At 38.8% G+C, this 16,903-nt stretch overlaps 2 protein-coding genes across 17 annotated transcripts in view; both read left to right on the plus strand.

Annotated features, from left to right (window-relative positions):
• stxbp5l (syntaxin binding protein 5L) overlaps positions 1-7,006 on the plus strand; it is a 144,069-nt gene extending 137,063 nt beyond the window's left edge. For all 15 annotated transcript variants that reach the window (XM_030428851.1, XM_030428854.1, XM_030428852.1 and 12 more), the window contains 5 exons: positions 168-531; positions 1,022-1,187; positions 2,459-2,570; positions 2,743-2,963; positions 4,150-7,006. In XM_030428851.1, coding sequence (XP_030284711.1) covers positions 168-531; positions 1,022-1,187; positions 2,459-2,570; positions 2,743-2,963; positions 4,150-4,191 — 905 coding nt within the window. In that variant the 3' untranslated portion in view covers positions 4,192-7,006. The remainder of the gene's footprint in view (positions 1-167; positions 532-1,021; positions 1,188-2,458; positions 2,571-2,742; positions 2,964-4,149) is intronic.
• A 732-nt stretch (positions 7,007-7,738) lies between these two features.
• poglut2 (protein O-glucosyltransferase 2) lies at positions 7,739-16,859 on the plus strand. 2 transcript variants are annotated; one of them, XM_030429261.1, is made up of 10 exons: positions 7,739-8,269; positions 10,336-10,541; positions 10,669-10,874; positions 11,977-12,054; positions 12,370-12,542; positions 13,783-14,020; positions 14,578-14,787; positions 14,904-14,993; positions 15,471-15,575; positions 16,696-16,859. In XM_030429261.1, the coding sequence occupies exons 1-10, from the start codon at positions 8,076-8,078 to the stop codon at positions 16,711-16,713; spliced, it is 1,518 nt and encodes a 505-aa protein (XP_030285121.1). In that variant the 5' UTR covers positions 7,739-8,075; the 3' UTR covers positions 16,714-16,859. The 2 variants fall into 2 exon arrangements, with proteins under 2 accessions (XP_030285121.1, XP_030285122.1); XM_030429262.1 differs by having other exon boundaries at positions 8,131-8,269; positions 10,336-10,461.
• Positions 16,860-16,903: the final 44 nt, after the last annotated feature.

Below are 16,903 nucleotides of genomic sequence, written 5' to 3' on the forward strand. Positions count from 1 at the left end.
ATCAGCCTTTAAAATCCACTGTCACTGTTTGACCAGTTTCAATGAGAAATTGAGTGAAATAGAGATGCATGCATTATTTTCATCCTTGTCTCCTAGTAATATGTCATAGCTTTAGTTAGCACCCATTTTAGTTTCTGACGTCATGCCTTCCCTCTGTTGATTCCCAGGAGCAGTGCTGATGCTGAAGGGCTCGATTTTGCGCTTCAGCTTCTTAGACTGCATGGGAGCACTCCTTCAGAGCCCCTACGAGGTTTGGCGAGACCCCAATGCCCCTGAGGATCCTGACAGACCACGGAAACGCAAGCTGGTCCACTTTTCACCGTCATCCTCTCAGGACACCTGCGGAGATGGACATCTAGCTGTGGTGTGCTCAGAGAGGCAGGCCAAAGTATTCTTGATGCCCTCACAGTCTTGCCTGTTTGTCCACAACATCACAGAGTCATCCTTTGTGCTGCGAGCCGACGTGGTGTCTGTGTCTAACAGTGTGTGCCTCGCCTGCTTCTGCGCTAACGGACACGTCATGACACTCAGGTATAACCTCAGTCTGTTTTCAAAGCATCTGACAAAAGGCATCTTTTGGACATGTTTACTTCTTTTGTCTGTCTCATCAGATGTTAACGTAACATTAAACATACATGATACAGGCAAGAATATTTTCAGTGAAGAAAAAACCGCACATCATGTCACTAAGTTGCCCTTGTAGGAATATCTTCTTTCTTCTTGGTTTGATGCCATTTAGTGCCACCTTTGTCCTCATTTATTTGAATCTTCTAAGAATAGAAATTGATTTCAAGGAAGATTAATAGTTACATTGTAGGATTAGAGGCAGGTTTATATCTGTCAGATGTTCACACACAATAAACGACTTTGTTATCAGAGACTGACACAAAGTTGTGATAAATAATCCCGAGATTGGTTTCGATCTTGATAATCATGACTGTTATTGTGGTTTACTCTGCTGGATACATTTTTTATTTGCAGGTGTCTAACGTGTCTATTATTCTGCTCGCTCTGCTCACAGTTTGCCCAGTCTAAGACCGCTGATGGATATCAATTACCTGCCTCTGACAGACATGCGCATTGCGAGAACCTTTTGCTTCACCAACGGGGGGCAGGCATTATACCTCAGCTCCCCGACAGAGATCCAGAGAATTACATACAGCCAGGAGATGTGTGACAACCTGCAGGTCAGCACTGCAGTCTGCTTGCGTGTGTGGTGTGCATGCGATCTATCCGTCAGTCATATCTAAATCTTACCCATATATCTGCAAGGTTTTATGAAAGGTACCAGTAGGTGTATGATGTTCACAGAAAGTCCATTCCAGTTTTGCTTGACTGACCATTTGCAATGAAAAATAACAATATATTGATAGATTTATTAGAGTAACGTCAATATTTCAGTCTTTTTCAACACTCACCCAAGTGACGTAGTGCTTAAATACAGCCAACAATTAAACGTGTAGAGGTGTGTACACAATCACATGCAACAGCTCACCAAATCAAGATCCCCTTGAAGTTTCAAATTATACAATATCTAGAGAATCTTTGACACCAAGAACAACATTTTTCACTTTTCATACTATATACCCCCAGGGGGTCCCAACTCTGACGTCATACATGTACATATGTAAATACCAAAACATGTTTTCAAAAGGATCACTATGGAAAACAAAAGAACAAAGAAAAATATGCATAAAATAACTGAAAATTATGGGGACAAGGGTTATCGCTATGTACAATATTGATATCATGATAGAAAAACATGAAAAACACATGTATAAAGGCTGTTTTCTAAGATTTTCTAAAAGGACCTTGAGATTGTTCATTCTTAAAGGCACGAGTCTGTAGGTAATCCAGTATGTTTTCAGAAGGCTTCCTTTTTAAGTTGCCTCCTCGTCGTCCGACTGCCCATTTGTGTCATTTCACGTTTTCTTTCTCAGCTCAGAATTATTCTAATCTTCTGTCAGGCTTTAAAAGTGAAATGTCACACTTGTCACATGTGGTGTGAACTCCGCTAGGCTGATTGTGTGACTTTTTAACAGTGTGTATGTGTGTGTGTGTGTGGGTGTGTGTGTGTGTAGACAAGGGCACATTCATGCATGTGTTTATTCTTAAGAGCCACCGCTGCTCCCTAACTAATGATAACAGACATACGTGGAGTTACAGTAGTAGCATGGTGCTGCCATAGTGCCACCTACAGGCAACAGTAGTTACTCAGATTATCATCTGCTTCGCCAGTCAGCAAGGAAAAGTTGACAGCACAACAAGAGCAGTCTTACAGTTAACTATGCGGATGCCATGGTTTTTTAAAAAAGAGAGAAAGTTAAAAAAAAGACTTAGCACCCAACCTCGGTAATCACCAGTGTGTGATAAACAAATACCTACAGTACATCCCTGGTGCAGAATTGTTATTAAAAATGTATTGACTGCTAAGAATTTGTTATGTCCTTGCTTTCAGGAGATGCTGGGAGAGCTGTTTACACCGATAGAAACACCAGAAGCCCAGAACAGAGGCTTCCTAAAGGGCTTCTTTGGAGGAAATGCCAATACCTTCGACAGAGAGGAGCTCTGTGTGTTTTTTTTCTCTTTTCTTTCTTTTTTATTGTATGAATAGTGTCATTCTAGTACATACTAATTCACCCTAAAAGACAACTAGTTAAGGGCTAAAAATGCATCATAACGTGAATCCAGCTTTATTCTGTTTCATTTTCTCTTTCCTTTTTAACCTGATGTTGTCGACAGTTGGTGAAGCAGCAGCTGGGAAGGCTTCGCGAAGTTTGGCCCAGCACATCCCCGGGCAGGGGGGAATGGAGGGTATGAAGGTGGCAGCTAGCGGAGTAGTGGGTGATCTGGCAAGGGCTCGCATTGCTCTGGATGAGAGAGGCCAAAGGCTCGGGGAGCTGGAGGAACGAACAGCCCTGATGATGACCAGTGCAGAAACCTTCTCCAAACATGCTCATGAGGTAAACGAGAAAAAAAAAAAAATGTTTTGACATTTGAATTTAATCTTTTATTATCTAAAGCTCTTTTCATGTGGGACTAGTGCTACCTGGGGACTTCTGTGGATCTAATTGTGGATCTGTGATCTTAATCCTGTGTGAGAAGGCCGTGTCTGTAATTTTAAAGTAAAAATTCACAGATAATTAGTCTCACGTGTCCATTGGTGATTTAGAGTCATATTTATTTTTTGATTTGTCTTTTTTCTGTTCTAAGATAAATGAACAATTAAGAAATCTGGCCAGGTTATAATACCGTATGTTGAACAGTTGACAACAGCTGTGCTCTGAGATCGCTTTATTGACATTTAAAATGAATAACAGAGAAGGTCACAGAACATCTGTTGTTTGATCTAAATGAGCTACAAATGTGTATTTATACTTGTACAAATGCAGAAAGTTTGCAAAACTATTCTAAACCATATTAATAATGTGGCTACAAAAGAACAGATGCTCTGCTTTTGAAATTTCAAAATTTGAGCCTTTACCTCATTTCCGCGAGATAAGGTCAGTAAATACAATAAAATGCAGACTCAGATTATCCCATGTGAATGCACCACAGGAAACACAGACATCAGTATGTCATTTCTAAATCACATGAGGTTTGTTTCCCCCTTCTGGCAGTTAGAATACTCCTCCACCCTACTCCTATTTCCACAGGCCTGCGGTTGCTCCCTCCTTCAGCTCTGGGAAACCAGAGACAGTGTCTAGCTTTAAAAACTTTGGTATGCTGTGTGATACACAATTTTCAGTAATAGGCACTATTTGTATTGTGTAAACACAATAGGAAAAAAGCTTGAGTGTAAAGTATGTTCACTTATATGTAAAAGTCTCTAACTGCATTTTTAAAAGCCATCAAAATTAAGATATGGTTTGATGGAAATAATTTAGAAATATAACTGAATCAATGTTAATGTATATTTGGTTTTAGGTTAAGTAATAGTTTTATACATTAAAATGAAATACCCCAGTGAAGGTGTACAAAGAAAAGAAAAGTCTACGTCATTCTCATCCCAATTCCTTGATGTTAATTTAGGAAGAACATACTAATATTAAAAATCTGGTGCCAGTTCCACATCACGTTATTTATTTACACTCATATGTTTAAAAATGCCAACTTTTCACAACTTGTTATTCAATGCTCTTTCTCCAGCTGATGTTAAAGTGCAAGGACAAGAAGTGGTACCAGTTCTAATAGCAGGACAGAGGGTGGAGGCTGCCCTTGGACTTCTGGGAACTTCACGCCGGGACACGGACTTTCACTCTACAAATGAGGGCAATTAAAAGAGAGACTCAAGAGTGACTTCGCCTTTTACGGCTTCTGGACTGGCTATATGTACGGCACTGTCACATTGTTGAAGGACGAGGACGAGCTCAGTCCTCGACTAGGCATGTAGAGTTCAGGAGAGAAAGAGAGTGGCGGCTTTTGAAGGACTGAAGATGGAACTAGAAATATCCGACAAGTCTGTCTGTGTGTATTTGTGTGTATGTGTGTGTGCGCGTTTGAGTGTGTGTGGTTGGGTTTTCTGGACCTCACTGTGTAGATACTCAAAAGTTAAAGAAACCAACAAGAAATGCATGAAAACAAAATGGATGACTATTAAAAATATCCAACTGCCATACTAAAAAGCAGCATGCTACTTTAACAGGAGATACAAAATAAAAAAAAGTTTTATTTAAAGATGTAAGCCAACAACAGAGACAATGAAATACTTTATATTTTTTGAAATATTGACAAAAAACTATATATAAAAAGGGAAATGTATACCTGCATTGCTATTAAGCCAAAACTTGTGTTACTTTCCCTTTTTTCTATTTTTAATTTTTGTTTATTTACACTTCTTTTCTTAGTCTCAGCAAATATTACTTGCCACGATATAGAAACACATAGTTAGCTTTCTCTTCACACACTTAAAACAATGCTAAAACTATATTCTTACCAATTACTCTGGGCTGCACAGTGCAAACACAAATCCGTAGTATTTACACTTACCTCTGCACAGTCTAATCACACTGATTTAAGTTCACTTTTTCGGCTGCTGCAACTTACAGAAGCATTAATAAACGATGACGAGGAATATCTCACCCCCCCAACAACAGTTGTATGAAAACAGGGAGCAGATTAGTGTGAGGCGTGTAGAAAGAATTAATTCTGGACACAGTGTGTTTATATCTACAGTATGAACCTATATACTATTCATGTGCCATAAAAAAAAACAAGGTGAGTGAATCCACTCGCTGTAAACTAACTAACAAAGAGCTAATATGTGGTAGTCATCATTTGTTTCCTGTTTGATCCGAACAGATGAGACACGTAGTTCTTGGAGTTGGCAATCGAGGGCATTTATCAATGTCAAATCAGTCTTTTTTCTTTATGAAAAAATACACATAAGAGGGTGTTTTTTTTATTTATTTGTTTACTCTTTTGGGGTTGTTGCCAGTTCACCATTTGAGTCTTTAGCTGCCTTTGTCAGAAGTTTAGTGAGCCATTAGGTTGTGTGTGTGTGTGTGTGTGTGTGTGTGTGTGTGTGTGTGTGTGTGTGAGAGAGAGAGAGAGAAAGAGTGCCACAAATGTTAAATAAGAGGACTCTTTCTCTACCAAAGCAATCAATAATGAATGACACCCTCCCATTTATTTACGCGTTATCACCCAAGCGGCCCTCTCCTATGATCACCAACCATTCCTCGAAAGATTGTCACTGTCTTTGTGAGTACGAAGAGGAGAATCACACCCATTTAATCGCTATCAACGAAAGGTTCAGGAGAAGTAACAGTATTTCTTCTTTTGTTTCAGTGATGTTCAGATGTGAGTCAGTGAAGAAACTATGTACATGTGTAAAACATTCGCAAACAATTTCAACTGAAGGCAAATAATGTTCTCTTTTTTTCGTTCAATATTGTTCTTGATGACTATGATATCCTCTCGTCGCGGTCCTATATTTGATGGTGACGGCCTCTCAACTGAAGGCTCTTGTGTGTTAAAAACAACAAAATGTTTCATGATACATGGTTGTGTATCATATTGTGATTGTGTTGTACATGTCAATGGGTAGCCACATGACGCAGGCAAACAGCATTAACCGAGGAGGATATTTTGTACTTGTGTATCTGTCTGTACTTTGAATCGATCTGAAAAACCAAACAGAGGATTATTGATGTCCATGTTGCACACATCGGGCCTTTACCAACACAAGCATTAACGCATATGAAGCATCACTCCCACACAGAATATGCACAGCGACACATGCGCTAAAAATAATAATGATACAAACAAAAATTGCGAGTCATCTCTGCCTGCTTCCTGTCAGGCTGCTGAGGCATTCCTTGGGCGTAAAAATTACCTTTAAACCCCATTTGTTTTCACCAAACTCAACGCACCTGAAGTCCCGAGGCAGTGATTTCAGGAGTTACACGTGATTTGATTCAATGAGGTGTCTTAAACATGTCGAGAAAAAAAAAAAATATCAAAAAACGAATTTTTCTCATATCTCTGTACCGTCAATGAGATTTGTGTTCAGTGCAGTACTTTCAATAGCAGAGAAAACACACAAAAAAACTAAAACCAAAAGAAAAAAAACAAAAAAAAATCTGACTTCTACTGACAGGGTGTTTTGTTTGTATGTTTTTGGTTTGTATGTTTTTGGTTTTTATATTAACTGTACAGTTCAATCTTGGGAGAAAGGTGAAACAAAAAAACGATTAAAAGATAAAGACATTCTTGGGATATCTTTCTCTGTATATGTTGTACCTGTTACTGCTGGTACTGTATCTGGTATTCTGGCTCTGTCTAAATCACTGGAACTCTGTAGTTCTTCACACTGTAGTATCCTGAAAAAGCATTTCTCTGGTTTTCTCAATGATGGCAGCAAAGTTTGTCTTATTTAAATGGATTCTACAACTTTTTGTTCTTATTGATATTATACTAGTGTAATAGAAATTACTTGACAAAAAAGAACTGAAAATATGTTGATGCAAAAGCAAACTGAAATAAACATTGATTGATGTACACAGTTGAGAGCTCTGTTTCCCTGCATGGCCCCTGACCAGAATCAGCTGATGTACTGAAGGTACAATGTGGTGAAATATAGATGATCATCTCCACATCGTTGATTCTTGACTACCACTGACATCAAGCAGGCTTGAAAGTGCAGCATTATTATTATTATTATTATTAGCACAACCAAACATCTACAAAAAAACAAGTGCATTTGAAATATCTAAATAGTATAATTGTTCTTGCCAATTTCTGTGTTTTCAATGCCAGTTGTGAAAATCTGTAACTTTAAACGTTTGACAGGAGGGCAATTGTTCAAGCCATTTCACTTCATGAATGTCACATTCTAGTAGAATAAATGAAATTAGATCTAGGGAGAAGTTGTACTTGCTATAAATGAGTTAAATATTTGTTAGAGTGACATCTTTTTCAAGCATTTCTGAAAGGTATTTAAAATGTAAGTCAAGCCAAAAGCAATGGAAAAATAATACATTTACGAGAAAATTGAAATCTGTAAAAACATGGTCAATATTGACAAACACAAAAACATCATTAGCTACATTCACACTGATCGCATCCCATTCCCTCAGCACCATCCATCTCCAGCGTGTACTCACGGCTTTAACTTCCGGATTTCTGTGCAATAAGGTCAGCGGAGTCGAATGCCCGTCAGCCAATCACGCCCAGATTCGGTGGAGCCGCGGCCAATTAGATCACTGCATGGCGCGTTCTTATCCCGCCCCCTGCTCTCTCAGCAGACAGTTGAGTGATTTCAGGACGAGCTAACGGTAACTTCGTCTCACTGACGTTGTATTAAAATAATTAAACTTTACGTCTATGTTAGCCAGATGTTAGCTGCTAGCAATGCCACCGCTAGATGATGTTATTCGATATGGAAACGGGACGAAGTAACGGTTTACCTGAAGTTACAGACTTCTCTTCACTCTCCTCTTCTTTTTTTGTTTTTTTGTTTGACATTTTTAAACCAACAATGGCAGGTTTGGAAAGTGAACCTCTGTTGCTAGAAAAGTAACTTTAGCTAACAGCTAACGTTAGCTGTCAGTGGACCGGGACAGATAGCTGTTATGTCTCCTCGGCTGGTTTCGTGGTCGACTCTGCTCCTCTGCCTGGATCTGTTCAGACATGAAGTCCCAGGAGCTCAGGCAGGAGCGGTACCCAGTGCTGCGAAAACTTTGGTATGGGGACCCGGTCTGGAGGCAAACATGGTCCTCCCTGCTCGTTTTTTCTACATACAAGCGGTGGACAGTTCTGGAAGAAAGTAAGTATAGTAGCATAGGCCTGCTAATCATCTGTGGTGTTGCTACTATCTTTCCCCCCCAGTCGGAATAGCCTGCAAAGTTTTATTGGCAAGCAATGGTGCCTTCAAGTGCTCCACGTAACGTCGTACTTTGGACCTTTATAAACTTTTATATAAATGAGTTTTATTTGTGCAGATAAGTACTTAGCTAGAGCCACAAGACAATGTTAGCTAATATAATTAAGATTATAATGATGAAGCAGGGCTCCAGGCTAACTTTGTGCACTGGTGCACCCAATAATATCAGTCATAAAATTATAGATTAATTGGTGAACACATCATGAAAATGATTGTTAAAAGGAATAAAGGTGCAGGGAAATGTTTTTTTTTTTTTTTTTTTTTTTTTGTCATTTAAATCACAGCACAGGCAAGAAGAAATTGCAGCAACCTTGGTCCAAAAAGTGAAGTTACAAAGTGCTGATGTTTTAAAGTGCTTGACAATTAGTGGTGGACTGATTATTAGGGCTGATATTCAGCATTTTCCGATTATCAGTAACTGTGATTTTCCGTCAGATTGCTGACAAAATAAACTAAATTGAAAATGTGATACTTTGGTTCTGATGCAGCGTCCTCTCACACACTGTCTGGTAGGTAACACAATAAATAGCCGATAAAAGCGGAATAATCTGAATCTGCAAAATAACTAGTCACTACATTTATCAAATAAATGTGATGGAGAGGAGGTATAAAGTTGCAGAAAATGCAGATACTTCAGTAAAGTACCTCAAATTGTGTCCAAAGAACATGCTTGAGTAAATTGTGTTTATTTCATCACTGGTTGTTTGAAATTTTGACGCGATGAGTTTCATTTTACTATTGGTTTCTCACTCTCTTGATGTCTAATTATCAGCCATGAAAAAGCCATATCGGTCAACCCCTATTGACGAGCTAAAACTTTATTGAGGTATTATAAAAAAAAACACATTAATTGTTCTAAAAGCTTATGATCTAACCGTTTTATAAATGTACTTAAATGTAACCCCACTTTTTCTCATTCTAGGAATATTTAGGTAGATGTGGTTATTTTTGAAATGTCTTAATTGCAGAATTACAGGCAGGTACAAACTTAACCTCTGTCCAGTTTTCTAGACCCTTGACAATGTTGACAGTGTCTAAGGACTGCGTGACTACAAAGAAAGGACATCGTAGTAAATCTTTTCACCCACGTTGAAATTTTAAACTAGTCAGTAGTGAGAGAGCAGACATGAAAGTTTGCGCTCCGGGGAGAAAAAGTTAGACGTCCTACAATAACCCCTTTCTTCCAAAAGCTCCCATGGGACCAATGAAGACGTCCCAGTTAGTCACTGGGTGTCACTTTCATACATGCTTTGGATCTCAAGATATCAGATTCTCTCTTCCATTCAGGCCGACAACAAAAAACTACATCATTGTTGTCTGCTGGCACACAAGAGAAACAATAACGGCACGCTAATACCTAGAAGTCATGAAATTATATCAGCAGCAACAACTTGTTATATGTAATTAAAGTCAGAAGGTATTAGGAAAATAATGTCATTTAAACTGTTTGTAAATTGCTTCTTTTCAAATCCAGCCGAAGTATAACCAAATCCAAAAAATGATTCCAACCAGAAAGAAACAGTTGGATTTTAGCATTTAGGTGGTTATCAGGCGCTAGTATTATCCTGCTGAACGGATTATCCAAGGTTTACACCTCTCAATTCAGATCAGGCCGTGGAGATTACATGAGACATTTTTAATCTGATTGGGGTTTTATTCCATTTATTTTTAGAATATTAGGGTTCTTGTAAATGCAGCTAGTTTTAATGCTTGTTTACTCGTTCTCTGTGTCCCATGATTAAACACTTATGCTTTTCAAATAGTCATTTTACCGGATTATATTTCGAAGCCAATGAAATAAGACCTCAACCGTCAAATTGACATCAGTTTGAATTATTTACGTGCGTTTTAAGTATGTTTCATTTAGGTCATCATATTTGAAAAGGTTTAGTTATGGAGACCTTTTAAAAAGAATAACTCTCCCCTCCTCCGTATTCTCTCTGTGACAGTTTAACGACATCGCCTGGTGAAGAGACGTTTGAAGTGAAGATCGTGTCTCCAGTGGAGCAGTTCACCAGGATCTGGATCCAAGTCCTGGATCGTCAGGATGGCTCCTTCCTGGTCCGCTACAGAATGTACGCCACCTACACGGACATTCACATCCACATTCTGCTCAAGAACAAGCATGTTGCCAAGTCACCATTCATTCTCAAAGGTAGAACACGATCCAAGCTGCCTACACAATATGTTTTAGGATGAAAACTGTGGCTGTCTGGCTCTACTGATATGCGACATGTTTTAAATATGATATTCAATATGTTCCTGTGTTTTTTCCTCTGTAGGCCCAGTCTATCATGAGGGCTGTGACTGTCCCCAGCCCAGTGGCTCTGTATGGGAGGCCCACATGCACTGTCCTCAGACCTTCCCCCAAATAGACCGGGACCTGTCCCTCTACGCTAGTGTCGACCCAGATCGCAACGCACAGGAGATCCCACAGCGTTTCGGGCAGAGACAAAGCCTCTGCCATTACACCGTTAAAGACAATAAGGTACCTCACATGTATAATATCAAAGACAACAAAAATGGAAGATATAAGCAATACATATCCACCAAACAGCCTGATGTAACAGAAAACCTATATTAAGTAGTACGTTTCCAAAAAATCCCCAGATTCTCTTTCAAATATCATCATAACCAAAGGGTAGTATGGTAATAAAGTGTAGAATTTCTTTAGGATGAGTAGTAATTAGGGACATGTAGTAAAGTAAAGTGGGCCAGGACAGCCTGGAGCTATGTGACACACCTGTAAGAACAGTCTGTCAACCAGGTGTTCAAGGGTACAATCTTCTCAAAATACCACTGTAGACGTCAATCCAGGTTCCTGTGATAGTGATACGTTCACAGCCTCATTGTCACAGTGCTACATTACCTGGGAACATCCAGTAGTTAATCAGTTGTCGCTGATTTACACTCACATTGTAATTTATACGTTCGGTTGAGAAATGAGACAGATTGGGCGTCCACAAAAAAAAAACACAGTTAACTAGCTGTAAAATATGAATAAACAATATTTCTGCTACTTGTCTTGTTATCTATATGTAACTGTGAAACAACTCATGTAAGTAGGAAATGTCTTTGGAAACAGTAGTCAACAGTAGACAATCCACGTATTGGCTTCCCAGAAGCTTTCAACCTTATCACATAATCTTCATCATCAAGTGTTATTTGTATTTAAAGGTGCATGACATAGTTTTAGGGAGGAAAGTGTAATCAGAAGAGAAAGATCTTCATGGACTGTGTTTTGTTTTTTTATGCGATCTAAATAAACAAACTCATACAAATACAACGCAATTTCATGCAGTTGGACTTTGTTTATATGTGGCGGACCCTGCCAAGTTAATATTTCAAAGTCTTCTGTGGACCTCATTTTCCTCTGAGAACAGCTTGTTTATTCAATTATCGAAAAAATAATAATTTCTGAGTTTGTATTCTGACCTCAAGTTGAAAATATTTAAATTCAGAGTTTGAATTTCTTCTCCAAAACTACGCAGCAGCCTTTTAAACATAACAGTTAGTTCCTGGCCTGATGAACCCTCCTGTGATGTTTTATTATGATGATACATGAGTTTATTCTCTTTGTTTTTATTCAGGTCTACGTGAAAACCTTTGGCGAACATGTTGGTTTCAGAATCTTTATGGATTCCATCCTCCTGTCACTCACCAGAAAGGTACACTCTTAATATTTAATGCTGTGTAAGAACTGAAAAAATCTTATCTTCCATAATTTTATCTGATCTAATTTGTGCGCTTTGAAAGAAAGTTTAATGACGGGCTGACTGCCTTTTAAGATAGTTAATTTCTTAAAATGAAGATTTATTTATTTATTTATTTATTCATTCACTATCCATGCATACATTTTCGAAATGTGGATAACCTTTTTCACTTTTATGTTGCATTAGTCATTAAGTTTGAAGTTTATTGTGCTTTTAAAATGGTATTTAAACACACACAACATCTATAATGACCATGCCGCTGTCCTCCAGGTGCGGCTCCCTGATATAGAGTTCTTTGTTAACCTGGGTGACTGGCCGTTGGAGAAGAGGAAAGCGTCTGAGAAGATTCATCCCATCTTTTCCTGGTGTGGCTCAAACAACACCAGAGATATTGTCATGCCCACCTACGACCTGACTGAGTCTGTCCTTGAGACCATGGGAAGGTACGAATGTGAATCTGACACACAACTATGTTGCGCAATTTCTGACAAAGCTGAAAAATGTATTAATATTACTAAGTTTGAAAGAAATGAACAATATTATTTAGACACATTGCAGTTTTGCAGTATAATGATTTTATTTTTGTCCTCCGGGAGATGACAGTACGTCAGCTTGTGTATACGGACACTGACACTGTCACAGTGCACATAGAATAATGGCCCCAAAATAAACCTGTGTCAGGATGCTCATTATTTCCCTCAGCGTTGCTTCATGCATTTTTATGCCGTGCAAGATAGCCAATTGGTGTGTGACAACAAAAAAAGTTTTGCTGCAAGTATTTTATTTTACATCTAGATTGAGCCAGAAAAACAGCTCGCCTCATCGCACATACCTTGACTTTTTGCCCTGCAGGAATCTCGGCTTTTTAATGAGTGATTCTGACTCACCAGGTGCAGAATAACATCTCTTCGCGACAAACTATATTTTGTTTACCGCAGCAATGAACTGATAAAGTAGTGCAATGTACGATTTAAAAGCTCCGAGGAAAAGCTGACTGTATAAGGTCATTCTTTATGAGCATAAAATATGAAGATGAAAGAATATACAGATATTACTGTCTAACTACTGTCTTAATACTAGGGCTGGGTATCACCAGGTACCTCGCGATACGATACTATCACGATATTTTGCCCACAATAACGATAATATCACGATACAGCGATTCTGCGATAATCGATATATTGCAAGGAATTTCATCCACGATACATCACGATATCTGACAAAACATTGTCAATCAATTTCACATGAATGACAGCCAAGTAAACAAAGAGTATATTGCACAGTGTCTCTTCTTAACACACACACTGACTACAACTATCATTAAATATCTATATGTGTGGGTTTCAGAGCTACTTAAACCATTTTTTAAATTTTATTTGGTTGTATACCTATGTTTGAATAAAGATAAAGCTGTCCTCCGAAGAGGGGTGGTGGTGGTGGGCCAAAAAAAAATATTTAATATTATTTTATTTATTTATTTTTTTTTAACATTTTTTAATATCGATATTTGGCACCAGTGTATCGATAACGTACCTCAAGACAAAATATTGCGATATATCGTAGTATCGATATTTTGGCACACCCCTGCTTAATACCTACATTTTCATTCTGCTTAGGAGTTCATAATTTGGGCAGACGCTGAGATCAATAATTTGAGCAACATATTGTGTGTTCAATCAACAGAGTAAGTCTGGACATGATGTCCGTGCAGGCCAACACAGGGCCGTCGTGGCCTCAGAAGAACGCCACAGCCTTCTGGAGAGGCCGAGACAGTCGACAGGAGCGTCTGGAGCTGGTCAAGCTGTCGAGGGCTCACCCCGACATGATCAACGCTGCTTTCACCAACTTCTTCTTCTTCAAACACGATGAGAGCCTCTACGGGCCGCTGGTCAAACACGTCTCTTTCTTTGACTTTTTCAAGGTGAGAGGGGCTGGTTTCAGAGCTTATTCACACTTTATACGTCTTGGTGCAAACATTTTTTATAAAACTTTGAAATGGATGATGCCTAGTAAAGGAAAATAGATGCTAGGACTGCCGGAGCCAGTGTGAATTAACACTTAACTGCGGCAGTTTGCAGACTTAGCTAATTGTTTTACAACCATAGGAAGTAATTTTCAGCAAACAAGCTGAGGCAAGCTGAGTGTTCTGAAACTGGTTAGAGATCAGAGTGTAAAATAGAGATAAAGAATCACACCCTTATTACTTAAGAGGAGTCTCTGTATTGTTTGACTCAATCCTTGTGCTCCAGTATACTTCAGAATATGTTTCTGAAGTTTCTCCTACATTATATCTGGTGAGGAGAAAATAGACACAAATATTTTTCTAAGGAAATGATGAAATGAACCAAACCAAGACTACTTACAAGAACACATCTCTAACGGGATGCCCATGTAGCTTTGTGTCTGCTGTATGTATAAAAACTACAGAGAAGATGATTTTGGAGACTCTCATTATTTCTCATTTTTGTCTGTCACCAGTACAAATACCAAATAAACATCGACGGCACTGTGGCGGCGTATCGGCTGCCGTACCTCCTGGCAGGAGACAGCGTGGTCTTAAAGCAGGACTCGAGCTACTACGAGCACTTCTACAACGAGCTCCAGCCGTGGGAGCACTACATCCCGATCAGGGCGGACCTCGGAGACCTGCTGGAAAAGATCCAGTGGGCTCGTGAGCACGATGAAGAGGTGATGATTGTTGATAATTCGTACTTATTGTCCTCTTTAAGAATTTCTATTAATAACGAGTAAATAATGTCTTGTTTGTGTCGATGTTGTCGCTCTTGTTTCTTGCTGACTTTCAGGTGAAGAAAATTGCACTGGCGGGTCAGCAGTTTGCCCGCAACAATCTTATGGGAGACAGAATATTTTGTTACTACTACAAACTTTTCCAGGTAACATTCCTGCAGTTAGAGAGAATATATTTATTAAAGTGTTGAAAAACAGAATGTATAACTGATATATTAGGAGAAAATATTGCCCGCTCTCTCATCATACAGTCACCCTGGGATCAAAGTGTATTCCATTGGCTCTGTTATGGCCTTATTTATGTTCATTGTCTTTGCATCTTTTTCCTGATGCCTCACTCTATCATAGGTACACATTTGGTTACATTTCACTGCAGCAATGTGGAGAAATCTCACCTCAAAACCACCTCCAAAATGAATAAACTATATTCAAAGTATCCTGACTTTGACCTTATGTCAAATCGATTCCTTCATAGGTTAGCTCATCATTGTCTTTGCATGTTTTTGATGAGGCCTTCCTCTAACACAGGTGACCTTATGTCAAATCAATTCGTGTGTGAGTAAAATTGCATACTTCCCCTGCCTGTCATGATTCTCTCTGTGACATTATCGTTCGTCTTGCAGGAGTATGCCAAACTCCAGGTCACGGAGCCCAAGGTTCGTACGGACATGGAGCTCGTCGAGCAACCTGCTGACGACCTGTTCCCGTGTCTCTGCCACAGGACGAGGGTAAGGGACGACACCGAGTTTGCCGTCCATCAGTGTTGAGTGACCTTAGAGAATCTAAGGTGTAAAAGTTGTACTTTCTTAAATCACACGGATGTAGTCAGCTTTGTTTCGCACAGTGAAGAGGTAGAACTCAGGGGCATCATAGAAGCTGTGATGAATCTGGTAACATGCAGCAGTTTCTGGTAGATATTGACATACTGCACCTGAAGTTGTACTGCATGATGAGTCAGTCCTGTATAAAATGATGAGTAACTATAACCGTTTTGTAAGTAGATAATGGCAGAAGTCTGTCAACATAAGAGCCAGGGCTGCACATTTTTAACCAACTTTGTAAAGCTTGAAAGTCTCTTTACTGAAATCCATGAACTTCTGACCAGTTTTGAATAGCTGTTCTGTTGGTAACGAGTCTTTTTCACAGCAGACATTTTGAGTTGTTCTAGCAAGACAAACCTGTATCAAAACCAACCAGAACACAACACAAGACTGTGGTTATTACCTTGGTGGCTTTGAGCTTTGTGTTGTTATTAATAGTAATAACTGGGACATTAAACTGATAGCTTTTTAAATTTTCCTAACAGTGTGGCTCCCTCTGGTGGATATCAAGTGTAACTGCAACTGATGAAATAAATATTTAGTTGAACATGAAAATTATACAGTTTTATCAATTCACCCAGTCAGGTTGAAGGCAGGTGGAGCACCATCAGCTTCACATTCTGAATGATATTGGTGTAAACTGTGCAGTCCTAGTATATGCAACAAAATCATTCAGGGGTAGTTTGTATTCACCCGCACAGTCCTGAGCAGAGATCTAATGATGCAACAGAAGTGAAAATGACTGTGTTGGTGTTCGGTGAACATGTGGGAGTTTTACATGATTTAGATTATTCAAGCAAATAAGTCTAAAACGTTCTATTTGACATAATTTCCTTACAGGACAAAAGGAATATTTAAGTTCAGAAAAGTTTAAACCAAACTTGTATACATGTGAATATCAAGCTCATATTTAATTTTACCAATGGAATTTTTTCTGTTTCTGTGGGACACATTTTTGCCTCATTTTATCCTTCTTGTGACACGACTCCTCCTGATCCTAACGTAAATCTTGTTCTTTGTCTTCCAGGCGAAGGATGAGCTCTGACCGACCTGTCATCCAGTTACAGTGCAATCTTTCATATCTCATATACTGCCAAATAATTTTTGACTGAATGTTGAATAATAATATTATGACAATGACATGAATTTCACATTATCTCATTTTTAAAAATAAATATTTGTCTTTTTCTATGATGAATTTATTTTATTTTCTACTGTTGTATTATTCAGTCACT

The sequence above is a fragment of the Sparus aurata genome, chromosome 9 (assembly GCF_900880675.1).
Source record: "Sparus aurata chromosome 9, fSpaAur1.1, whole genome shotgun sequence".
NCBI lineage: Eukaryota > Metazoa > Chordata > Actinopteri > Spariformes > Sparidae > Sparus > Sparus aurata.

Coding starts and splice junctions, on each gene's coding strand:
- poglut2 (XM_030429261.1), top strand. CDS start 8,076: ATGTCTCCTCGGCTGGTTTCGTGGTCGACTCTGCTCCTCTGCCTGGAT. Junction 8,270..10,335: donor GTGGACAGTTCTGGAAGAAA/GTAAGTATAGTA, acceptor TCTCTGTGACAG/TTTAACGACATCGCCTGGTG. Junction 12,543..13,782: donor GTCCTTGAGACCATGGGAAG/GTACGAATGTGA, acceptor TTCAATCAACAG/AGTAAGTCTGGACATGATGT.